The 13,138-nt window shown below is 42.4% G+C and overlaps 1 protein-coding gene across 1 annotated transcript in view; it reads right to left on the bottom strand.

Moving 5' to 3' along the window:
• Positions 1-13,138, bottom strand: part of LOC122201660 (1-phosphatidylinositol 4,5-bisphosphate phosphodiesterase epsilon-1-like) — a 224,901-nt gene that overhangs the window by 85,646 nt on the left and 126,117 nt on the right. Inside the window, 3 exon segments of the mRNA XM_042907512.1 lie at positions 4,566-4,771; positions 6,349-6,607; positions 11,308-11,453. Coding sequence (XP_042763446.1) covers positions 4,566-4,771; positions 6,349-6,607; positions 11,308-11,453 — 611 coding nt within the window.

The raw sequence follows: 13,138 nt of genomic DNA, 5'->3' as shown, positions 1-13,138 counted from the left end.
TAGAGAGTGCTGGCAATGCGACTGCAAAATTTGAGTTCTTAATCATCTCAAGCAGTCTCCATTCTAAGGTTCTGTCTGAACTCATTATCTACTTATATCCAATTTCTTCAAATGTACAAATTCTTCTTAAGCTGCGGCATCTTTTTTTTTAATATTTATTTTTGAGAGAGAGAGAGAGAGAGAGAACAGGGAAGGGGCAGAGAGAGAGGGAGACACAGAATCTGAAGCAGGCTCGAGGCTCTGAGCTGTCAGCACAGAGCCCGACGCGGGGCTCAAACTCATGAGCTGTGAGATTATGACCTGAGCCAGTCAGCTGCCCAACTGACTGAGCCACCCAGGTGCCCCTGCAGCATCTTTTTTTTTTAACTTTTTTTTTTAATGTTTATTTATTTTTGAGAGACAGAGAATGAGCAGGGGAGGGGCAGAAGGAGAGGGAGACACAGAATCTGAAGCAGCTCCAGGCTCTGAGAGTTAGCACAGAGCCTGACATGGGGGTCGAACCCACAAACTGTGAGATCATGACCTGAGCCGAAGTCAGACTCAACCGACTGAGCCACCTAGGCACCCCTGAGCTGCAGCATCTTAAAGAGGGGCAACAATATTAAGACTTTGCAGGTCCTATATGACTACACACTCTTCTTACACATCTTACTAGAGAGAGAGAGAGAGAGAGAGAGAGAGAGAGAGAGAGAGAGAGAGAGAGAGAATCTTAAGCAAGCTTCACATTCAGGAAGGAGTCTGATGTGGGCCTCAATCCCACAACTCTAGGATCATGACCTGAACCAAAATCAAGAGTCATATTCTCAACCGACCAAGCCACCCAAGCTCCTCACATCTTAATATTCTTAATTTCCATTTTCCTGCAATGGTATCACATGCTTCTCTTATGCCTCCATGACTTACACATACTCACAAGACAAAACTCTTTATTCTCCGTGCTGGTAAATTTAAAAAAATCATCACTTTTTAAAATTTTATTCTATTTTAGAGAGAGAGAGAGAGAGAGAGAGAGAGAGAGAGAATGTGAGCAGGGGAGAGGGGCAGAGGGAGAGAGAGAGAGAGGGAGAGAGAATCTTAAGAATCTCCACACTCAGGATGGAGCCTGATATGGACTCAATCCCATGATCCTGGGATCATGACCCGAGCCAAAATCAAGAGTCGGATGCTCAACTGACTGAACCATCTAGGCACCCCACAAAGTCTTTATTAATGAGTTTTATAGGTTGTATAAAATATAACTGGAGTGTTTTTTATAATTCAGATGTTCCCAATCTATAGGAACTAGAAATAAAAAGAAGCTGAGGTTAGCCCCTCTACAGTAACAAGAAATGCCTTGAACACTGCAGGAGAAAAGACCCTGTCTTGTACTGAAAATGTGGTCAGGCTTATGCCCCAGCTCTGTAGGCATCACATGGGCAAGTGACTCCATGGGCATCACTTCTTCATCTGTACAGGGGAGTTGGATGAGTTGACCCTAAAATTCCACTGACCTTTTGAGATTCTCTAAACCCTATTCCTTTCCTGCTGAGGACTTGAACTTTTTCTAATCACTTTCCTGGGGTTTCTGTGAGTGCTTCAAATGGGTTTTCTGGCAGGAGTAGCTGGGAGATTTGAGAAAAATTATAAGAGAACTCTGCAGGCTGGGAGAAGCAATGACCATGAGATTGTCCCTTCTTTCTTTGATGTAAGTTTCACAGAGTTGATGGCTGCCACAGGAACAGGGCTAAAGGTTTATAGAGTCTTTGTTTCGGCCAAATCAACAACAAAGCATGGGTCCTATGGGTTTTGGGACCTGGAAATCCCTTTGCCACACACATCCCTGTGCTGGAAATTATAACATGGGGCTCTGGTTCAGGAATAGGTTCCCCAGGCCTGGCAGATGGTCCCAGGAACAGGGCTTGCTGATTTGGGTTCAGTGAATTCTATTAAATACCCCCACCCCCGGTTTTTGTGTTTGCTGGTTCTTTTCAGAGGAGCAGCTACTTGGGGTAAAACAAACTATTTCTGGTACTGAGTGACCTAGCTTTTAATGTGATTTTAACATGGCTTCAGAGGATATTTGCATTTTTGTGATTTTTTTCCCCTTCTAAGACTGCTTACCAGTAAAGGCTGGAAAATGGGAAGTGAAAGAGCAACATTCTTGGGATGTAGATGATAAAATGATTAGAAAGGGGACAAGAGAATAAGTAGAAAATTGGGAATGAAAATTTCTGGAGAAGTGGTTGGATGAAACAAGAAATGTATTACTTGAAGGAACTCCAGGCCAAAAAAACCATCAAAAAGATGTTAAGGGAAACTCAGAGGCTAAGTCTCTAAGGCTCAATCAAAGGCAGCGTTCCTAAAAGTAGTTTAGAAAGGTTGACATCTTTAAGTGACACCTCCCACCCCTCCCCACATTGCCCCAAGAGAAGGTTGTTATAAAGAAGAGCCATCTGAAATTCATTATTTTATCTATTCAGGGATGATGTATCTCTCCTAGTAGGGTGTAACAAAGGAAAAGGCATGCTTCTTCTCTAAATCATCTGTCTGATTTTTCTTATAAATACGTGAATTTATAAATAAGTGAAACTTATCATGGATCATGACTGTCTCTTTCTTTTGGTCACTAAGAATTCTCAGAACAAAATTTAGTCACTGTAAAGACTGGATAGTACACACTTGATTATGTTTTACTTTTTCCTATCCTATTTCTCTTTTCCCTTAATATCATCAATTATTTATATTTATTCACTTTGTATTGTTTATTTATTTATTTTGAGAGAGAGAGAGCGTGAGAGAGAAAGAGCGGGGGGTGGAGAGAGAGGAAAAGAGAGAGAGGGAATCCCAAACAGGTTCCTTGCTGTCAGTACAGAGCCCAACATGGGGCTTGATCCCACAAACCATGAGATAATGACTTGAACCAAAAGCAAGAGTCAGATGCTTAACTGACTGAGCCACCCAGGTGCCCTTATTTACATTTATTCTTATAAGCATCTACAAAATCTTTTGTGAAAGGAGTTTAGTATATACCTAGATACCTATAAACACAGATAGGCAAGTAAAGGCAGATATAGATTAAGGACTTAAATGGTTATGAGATGCTTCCTGTGCAGACATGTGTTTATTTATCAACGATCCTCTCTCTGCATATACATTGCTACTAATGTCGACAACAGTTAGTGAGAAAACTTTCAAATAATCTTTGATTTGAGATAATTAAAAAACAAAAAACAACTGGTAGAAGCTACTTGTGAGACATTTGAGCTTTAGGGCCCAGACACTGTGGTAAGATTATTCTTTGAGCACTTGGGTCCTTTGGAGGAATCTGGAATACAGGTTTATCTCCTTAAAACATAACAGCATTAGAGATTCAGGCACAAAGCATTCATTTCTATGTTCACAACAGATTCTAAGGATTTAGCTCTATAAATCCAAAGAAATTATTTTCTGAAAACACTGTTCCCTTCCCAGTATAGGCTCACACACACAGAGACAACCAGAAAAGGCTTTGCAAAACAAACTACAAGGTCTTATAAATGCACACAATTGTGTATAAGGACTCAAAGACAACTGCAAGGTATGACTCATGAGTACTGACTACAGATAAAATCTTCCATGGCAAAGATGTCAAAGCCAGTACACAGGTTTTAGATGGGGCTAGAGGATTCCTCTAGCTGGACCAGGCTCTGCCATTTGAGTTAGACTTTCCCATGAACAAATGGCCTTGAAGAGGCACAATATATGCCCCAAGACCACTGATTTCTGAACTTGTCATGTAGTTGTGGGTACACATGTCTAGGTAGGCAGCAACGGCTGTAGATAAACAAGCAATTGGAACAACTGAACAGTTTTAAAGCTACAGATGCCACCTTGCAGAACCGTGTTTCTGGAAGTGAGATCTCTCTCTCTCTCTTTTAAAAATGTTTATTTATTCTTGAGAGAGAGAGGGAGAGGGTACGTGAGCAGGGGAGGGGCAGAGAGCGAGGGAGACAGAGGATCCCAAGCAGGCTCCAGGCTCTGAGTTGTCAGCACAGAGCCTATGTGGGACTTGAACCCATGGACCATGAGATCACTTCAGCCAAAATCAGATGCTTAACCAACTGAGCCACCCAGGCACCCAGAAATGAGATCTTTAAATAACCTGACTTACAATCACCCAGAAGCTTAGGGGAGCTCCTAAAAAGACTGATTTCAGGGTGTCACTCCAGTCCTAATAAATCAGTGTATTTGACTTAAAAATATATTAATGCTTGTCCCTGTGCCCCACCCCATGATCAATAACAATTATTTTTTACAGAAGCTATGAAATTAATAAATACCATGGTTCTAATCCTAAAACTTTATGTGTTGAATTTTTAGAAATGACAGGATAGCTCTAGCTTATTCTTTTTAAAGAGATAACAGGTGGCAAGAAGTTAAATTACGAGCGGTAAGTCTAGAACAAAGCAGCCAAGTTAGAAAGGAAAATTCAAATTCAGAATTGGTAGAGTCATGGTGGGGTTTTGTTAGGAGTCCACCTAACACCAAACTGAGATAGGAAAAAGGAAAAAAAATGAGCATCTCTCTTTTTACAGTGTAGAACTTACTGCCATCGGGCTTTATCCCTTAAGGAATTTTTCCTGGAGCTGTTTCCTTCACTGGGGCTGTCCTCCTCCTCGGCCTCCAGACTTCGGCTGCAGCTCCTGATGATCTGAAAGATGCTGTTGACTGTGGACTCTTTCTCCGAATTCTTTAAGCCATTATGTCCCACTCGTTGTAAGAAATTATCTTGTCCGCTGTAATCGGCTACAAACTACAGAAAAACATACCAAGAATTTGTTACTGCAACTTCATGTACTGTGTCTTAAATAAAATACTTGGGTAGGGAAATAAAAGCACAGCAGCCATAAATAATGGCACTTATGCCTATTTCTTATTGAAAGAAAAAGAAAGAGCCTCCAGGAAAAACATTTTTCGTTTCACCACATGAGCTATCGGAACTCACTCTTGTTTCCACTAAGACAATTTTAGTTCCTGTAGGAATCAACGCTCCGTTTCAAATTTACAACACAAAAAGCAGCATTATTTCAAGGCTCCCGAGGGAGAAGATTAGCCCTACTTTGCCGAGGAAGGGTAGGGTTGTTTTCTCCTGGCAGAGAGAATTGAGAAAAACCATGACAGAAGTCCATTCTTCTATGGAACCAGATAACATTCCTGGGGCCCAAGGGAAACACAGAGAAAGAATGATGTTTGCTTTATTTCCCATATATCCTATGGTAGCACAGAGGTTTCCTGGAGGTTTTAAAGCTCTTAGAGTTTGTATTCATGATCAGGAAGTTTCTCCCATCAGAGGTAAGCGCTCCAGCTGCACCACTGGATGTGGCATCCTCTGCGTCTAAGCTGGTGTGGGTGTGCTAGGGAGGGCTTGTGTTAGGCTTACTCCTCCATTTACTGCACTTTTATCTCCCTGCATAAGCCAGAGAGATGCAAGCTGGTAGTGTTACCTGTGCCTGTCAAGGGCTCTTAAGTCTCCCTGATACCAGGTGATGCCTGGTTCCCAGGTGACACAGAGGCTGAAGTTTTAGGAATCTTCTCACGGCCACCGAGAAGGGGTGTATGTGAGTGTGTGTGTGTGTGTGTGTGTGTGTGTGTGTGTGTGTGTGTATGTAAGGTCAGTAGTGTTGCTGCTGCCATGGTGACAATGATCCTAGATTTGGGTTTGAAACTGCCAGCTATGGACTCCTCAAAATTCTTGGTAAAGTTCTCCCAATTCAGTCTCTTCTTTCATTTCTAAACACCATCTAGGGCGGTTTCCTTATTTTCTTCAAGTTTCTCTGAGCCCTTTCTCTCCAATGCCCGATACACTGAGTCAAAGCTCACAAGGTCCTCTCCCCTCTGGGAGTCAGGAACAAGAAGCCACGGGCCTGGGAGAGCTGAGACAGCCGTGATCAGAGCCTGGAGCTCGTCTTTACATGAGATGCCAGCTTCTCCAGGGTCCTCCCACAGAGGAGGAAAGCAAGGCAGCGTTGACCTCCCGCCATGTTTTCTTTCTCTGATTCAGAAAACTTACTACTCTTGCTTGACTTCTCTTATCCTCTGCATACAGACATTCCCACCCAATGAGAGAAGAAAACCCCATCATCCCTTAAAAAAAATCAGAGAACAACACCCATTTTCACTGGTACTTACACACTGCCCCATTCAAGCTAATTTAACAAGAAGAAGCCCCAAACAGTGCTAGCCAGCATTTTTTTTCTCAGGAATTTCCAAGGACCTGTTACCCAGCACAACAGTGACAACGGATTAGCCTAGGCTCAGCAGGTTCTTTCTTGGCCTTAGTGAGTGAGGAGCCAGGCAGCAATAAAGACTTCAGATTTTGAAAGGACTCACCTCTAGAGTTTCTTCTTGGGAATTGTACCTCGGGCAAAGCTTCATGAGGCCGGAGGCTCCGTCCAGTACTTCACAGAGCTCCTTCAGAAACACCCCACAGAACGGAACCACCTTACAGCCAGGTATGTGCAGAGCCCGCGTGACCACCTTCTTGTACTCGCAGGAAGATTCGTGCTGAGCCATGGCATCCTTCAGGCTCCTCATGGTCTCTAGGTCAGACTGGTCCATAAACTGCCACATTTTTAAAACTTTTCTTGACCTATTGTAAGTAAATGATGTTTTTTGAGACTGAAGGAGAAATAATATCGTTTGTAGTATATAGCCCAAGCTCCATGCAAATTTATTCTTTTTGCCTCAGTTTTCACTGTTTTGATATTTATTTAGGACTCCTATCTCCACCTACTTCCCCAAATGAGGTATTACTTTTAATTAAAAATTGAAACACAAAATTAAATAGGACAGATACAAATAACACATGTTATTTGTGGAAGGAGTTAATTTTGGAAGGTGGGTATTAAACCTAGGTTTGAATTTTTCTGGCAGCTATAGCCGAAAGGGAAACCTAGTGGGTCATATGGTTTGTACAGATATTTATGGAGGACTATCTGCAGAAAACATGGTGCGTCCACTCCTCTTGATATTTAAAATGTTATCCTTGGATTAGGCCAGTTTCTCAGTAAAATACATGAAATCTGTTTTGGTCTCTTTTATAGAACTGCTTTTACTAAATCCAGCTTTGACGTTAAGCCACGGGTTATCCTAAGGGACATGATCTTAAAATACTATTTGCATAACAGGATGTTAGATGGGACTTTTCCTATGATAAACTTGCTGCTGACAACAACAGGTGACATGGTACCCCACTTCCTAAAGAGAGGCACCAGCTCATCACAAGGGTACCCCAACAGCTCTGCCCTCTGTGGTATATAACCGTCCATCATGCCATGCAGAATTGGCTCTGAGCAGCCAGGTAGGGAATATTTCTTTGGATAGAGTTGTCAGAGCCCTCTATATGTGAGAAGGAGGAGGACCATCCCAGGGTAGGGGCTTCAAGTGAACTCCATGGAGAGGCTGACCTTTATCCTGAGTTTGTTGATCACTTAGCCTGGTGTGTGACTCCTGCCTGGAAAAGTCTAAAGATGACAGGCTGCCTAGGGCTGCCCAAAGGTTCCCGTGGGCCTGTCCTGCATTTGCAGAATCTGGGAGGGCAAAACACTGTGTGTTTCCTGTGAGTCTGTAAGGGCCACCGTGAGGGGCAGTTCCACGTGTCCACGTGGCTGCCCAAGGAGGGATCCCAGCAGAAAGAGTCTGCGAGGACAGGGTTTCCAGAGCTGGAACCTGGGGACTGAGTGCGCCTTGCTCCTTGCTGGCTAATGGTGCGGTGAGAGGTACCTACAGGGCAGCAGGTGGGGGAAATGGAGGAGTGACTGGGGAGGAACCCTAAAAGCACACCTCTCTTTGGGAGCACCTAGGCCAGATTATAACTGTCCCCATCAAGGGAGACCTTTGCTTCCTTTACCCCATCTCCCTTCCTCTTTCTTCTCCTGTCCACTTTTTCTGCAAGGACCCCGAGCTGGAGTGAGAAAAGATAAACCCCGTTCTCCTGCTCCACTGCAGGTTTCTGAGATGTGTTGGGCTGCGAAATGTGGGGAAAAGGTGACGCTTTAAACCAAAGGTGAGGTTGAAATTTTGATTTATATCAGACTGGATTAAAAAATCACTATGTCCAAGAGAAGACATTCAAAGGACATAGAGAAGTACAACATGACAAACCCCATGCACCAACCTCTCCATTTAAAAAATAAAACATTGGGCTCAGCTCAGGTCATGATCTCACAGTTCATGAGTCCTAACCTGACATCGGGCTCTCTGCTTTAAGCACAGAGCCTGCTTTGGATTCGGTGTCTCCCTCTCTCTCTGCTCCTCCCCTGCTCACTCTCTCTCTCTCAAAAATAAACATTAAAAACAAAACATTAATAATGTGGTTGAGACCTCAGTGGGCTCCTCCAGGAACACATACTCCTCTTTCCCTCACCAAAGTATGCTTCCCCAACATAGGTATAGATCACCCAGCAGTTTGTAGGGATGTGTGAGTGCTTTTAAACTTTATATAAGTGGTGTCACACATTAGGTACTCAGGCATCCTGCTTTTCTTGCACAGCTGTGTGTTTCTGAGATTTATTCATGCTCATGAGCAAAGGAGAATGAGACAAGTTATTGACCCCATCAGTGACCGGGAAAGCTATAGGACCTCCCAAGGTATGACCCAGAGCAGGGGGCAGGGAAAGTCAGTCAGGCAGGTTTGAACAACAGTGAGGTCAGGAAACTAAAATTGTTTCCTGATTTCACCCCACTGAGTCCAGCCTGCCCTATACCTGGTTTCTTATAAGGTGGTAAGAATCCCTTTTTGGGGCATGAAATGGAAGTGTGAATAAACTAAGTGAATAAATGAGTGAGACACAGTTCTCATTATTTAATTGCCCTTGTTTCTGTGAGTGACAGTAGTCATACTACATTTGGGGGCACAAGACAAACCTCAGCAAGATCAATGGTTTTTTGTTAGATTGAGAACTGACACTGTTTTAAAACTTTCTTTTTCTGTTTATAAAGGTACTAGATGCTTGTTGTAGAAAATCTGGAAAATACCAAAAATATAGAAAACCCACCCATAGTTCTACATCCACAGGCAACATTAGGTATATTTCCTTCCAGTATTTATTCTATTTGTAGATGTATGTTCTGAATGTTTTATAAATGTTGTTGTATAAATATTGCTGAGGCTATTAAGTAAAGACAGCCTTGTTCCCAGATATTTTTATGCATTATATATTATGTGTTTTCCAATGATATCAAACATTTTTCAAAAACATTTTTGGTGGTTAAATAATATTCCATTGTAAGAATACATCATGTTATTTCATTCATTTCCCCACTGATATCCATTTGGGTTATTGTATTTTTAATTTTTATTTTTTAAAATTTATTTATTTATGTATTTATTTATTTATTGCTCATGAGTGGGGGAGGAGCAGAGGGACAGAGAGAGGGAGAGAAAGAATCCCAAGCAGGCTCACTCCCTACTGTCAGCACAGAGCCCAATGTGGGGCTCGAACTCATGAACTGTGATATCATGACCTGAGCTGAAAATCAAGAGTCAGATGCTTAACCAACTAAGCCACCCAGGCGCCCCTGGGTTATTTTAAATTGACACCATGATTGAGTAAATATTGTTATATGTAAATCTTTTTACTTCTAATTGTTTCTTCCAATGATCCACACCTCCCTGTGTAGCACAGACCCCACCCACAATCAACCAGTGCTAGTCTTATGTGACCAGTATAATGTAGTAAAGTGACAGTGTGTGACTTCTGAGGCTGGGTCATAAAAGGCACTGCAGCTTCTGCCTTGTTTTCTTGTCATTCACTTCGGAGCAAGCCAGCTGCCATGCTTTGAGGACAGTGATGTCCAGAAGAGAGGAAGTGAGGTCCCCAGCCAATAGCTGGCACCAACTTGCCAAACACAGAGGAGAAGTCACATTCAAATAGAACTATGTTATCATAATGTAATCTTTTCTTTAAAGAAAAATACCAGAGGTTCTTTGTAGAAAATTTATCACAAAGAGAATCCAATCATCCAAATCATCTCCTGTTCTCTCAGTATTTTTTCTATTTTTTCCTTCTTTTGAGCCATGCCTGATACATTTGTATGTATCATTTTGAATGCCAATGACACAGTCATTTGAGTTTATTCTTAGTTAAGAAAGCTCAAAAGGACAAAAAAAATTCCAACTCTGAGAAATTTCTTTTTTCCCCCAACCACGAATCCCTTTGCAGGGATCTGGAGAATCAAAGAAAAATCCCGATAACGTTAGGGAGCAAGATCTATTTATAGTGAGAACCCTCACTGGGAAGGTGAATCTCAGACACTGAGAACAACAGGTTCGCTTTATGGGGCCTCACTGCATGCCAAACATGCGTGCTAAACACTTTGTACTATCTCACTAAATCCTGGGTGAGGAAGTAGGTGCTTTTTATTATTATCATCCCCATTTTACAGATAAAGAAACTGGGGCTCAAGGAGGTCGAGCACCTTGCCCAGACCACACAGCTATTCCATGGGGGAGCCAGGATTTGATCCCACTGTTCTGACCCAACAACTCATGCTCTTCCTCACACCACATTGCCTTCCATTAAGAGTGAGGGGCAGTTACTTTATGCCGGGTAACTGAGGCTTGAAAGGGAAAGAGGTAGAAGACTTTATTGATAAAATGGTGATCTTATTATTAGCTTAGTGGAGAAGGCATAAGAGCAGGATATCAGAGGTGAAGGGCAAGGACTCTCAAATCAAAGCTGCCTGCATTCACATCCCAGCCATTCCAGGTGGCCTGGGGTGAATGACTTAACTTCTAACTTTAGTTCCTTCTTTTGCAAGATGTAGGAATTTATAGCATCTACCAAGAAACTGTTATGAGAATTAAAATATTTAATGCATAGGAAATGCACAGCCCAGTGCCTGATACATAGTAAGTGTTCAATAAAAATAAGAACTACTTTTATTGAATGCTTATTATCAGTGTTAGCCATTCCCAGGCAGTGGCTGGGATTCTACAGTGCTGAGGCAATTCATAAGGCAGAGCTGCAAAAAGATAACAGTGGGGTTTATAGGACACAGAGGGTAAGCAGCAGTCAGTGATGGGGCGGATGGAGTTATGCAAGCAGGAAATTTTACCCAGCTTGGCCAACAGATCAGAGCAGACAGTTAATTAGGAGCATGACTGGCCATAGGGGCTGAATTCTGCTACATCTTTGAGGGGCAAGGTTTGTGGTGTTAGCAAAGGATAATGTATTTCCCGCAAATAATCACTACTAAGTGCCTGGTTTGGGTAAATGTGGTTTCCAGGGCGATTAATTCAGTGCCATTCACCTTGTACCCAGATAACTGTATTCCCCACTCCCATACCTGAGGCCGGCCAAGAACTCCATGACAGCATTGTAGTTGCCCATGTTCCAGCAGCATTTGGCCACGTGCACCAAATAGGAGAAGACTTCTCGCTTCTCCTCCATGGAGCCCGCCGTGAGGATCAGCCACGTTACCCAGGAGCTCACCTAGAAAATGCAGAGAGGGGATCCACTGAACCTATGTCCTGCAAACCCAAGGAATATTTTTTTCCACAGGAAAACTTTTTCTTTTCTTTCTTTCTTTTTTCTTTTAATTTTTAATGTTTATTTTTGAGAGAGAGAGTGTGTGTGTGAGCAAGGGAGGGGCAGAGAGAGAAGGGGACACAGAATTTGGAGCAGGCTTGAGATGTCAGTGCAGAGCCTGATGTAGGGCTCAAACTCACAAACTGCAAAATCATGACCTGAGCCGAAGTCGGTAGCTCAACTGACTGAGCCACCCTGGTACCCCACTCTTTTTCTTTTTTTTAAAATCAGTTTAGTACTGGGAAATGAAAGACCCAGCTGAGAGATTGGAGGTGAAGCTCTGGGTCTCCATCACTGCTTTGCTATGGGATTCTGGGAAAGTCACTTCACTTCTCCATATTCTTCATCTTTAAAGTAAGGAGGCTGAAAGGTAATTCATGAACTCCCTCTCGATCCATAAACTTCCATGAGACTATAAGAAAATAAAGCCCAAGGATAATATTGATTAAAATACATATAAATACGTTTGACTGATGGGCAGCAAGATTAAATGCAATCAATGCACTTAGTCCATAAATAAAAGAATATTTATCAAGTAGTAAAATGCATGCTATCAAATGAAAAATGCAAAAAAATTATATATTTAAACTATCTTTCATAAACCCCTTATCTATTATGCTGCTCAAATGACTAACTAATAATGAACAGATACTTACATAGCACTTACTATGTGCCAGGTGCCGGGAATTATTCTAAGCACTTTACATATGTTAACTCATCTCTCACAACAATCTGGAGTCAGGGATTATTATTATCCTCATTTTATAGATGAGGAAACTGAAGGACAGAGGGCCTAAGAGATTTGCGCAAGTCTTCAACCCAAAGTGGTAAAGCCTGAATTTGAATTTAGGTGTGTGGGCCGCAGAGGTAGCACTATTAACCACTCACTAAATGCCTGATGTGTATACACAAGGTCTGGGATGAAAGTTATTCTAATGTGATTAGTTTTTTCTATGACACAGAGTAGAGTATAACATTTAATAATAACCTACTTCTAAGTCCCCCCCCCCCCCTTTATGATACGCAGCCTCGATCCTCTGCTTAATCTCTAAGATTATTTTGTTGCTACCTATACTTTGGTGCTTGAATACTTGTGTTCATTTAAGTTACTTTCTCCCTCCTAGCTAATGTCTGGACTGATAAACTTAGTTGTTAACAAACCAAAGCCTTGGTCTTGACCCCACGTGGCCCATTAGCTGCACTGGTTCAGTAACAGTGCTGGCACCTGGGACCACCTCATTTCCCTGGCCTGAGGGAGAGTGAGGCCAGAACACCTGCTCATGGTGACCCACGACAACTGCAACAAAAAAAAGAGTTTAAGGTCTACGGCATACTGCACTTCCCTCCCACCCCCACCAGCCCCATTGATAAAACGGTAGGAAGGAATGACATTTAGTGCTGGCAGCAACCACAGAGGGCGGTCCAAACCCATTTTTCCAGATGAAGAATCTATGGCTCATGGGAGAAGTGATCTTCTGAGGTCACAGTTCTTGTTAATGTCAAAACTAGGACTCCCAGTGCGGTACTCTTTTATCTGATCAGGGGTGACAGTTTCTTTAAACTTGGCACCGCTTAGGTTTTCCTAAGCA

This window comes from Panthera leo, chromosome D2 (genome assembly GCF_018350215.1).
Source record: "Panthera leo isolate Ple1 chromosome D2, P.leo_Ple1_pat1.1, whole genome shotgun sequence".
NCBI lineage: Eukaryota > Metazoa > Chordata > Mammalia > Carnivora > Felidae > Panthera > Panthera leo.
This window is presented reverse-complemented; position numbering and strand designations above follow the sequence as displayed.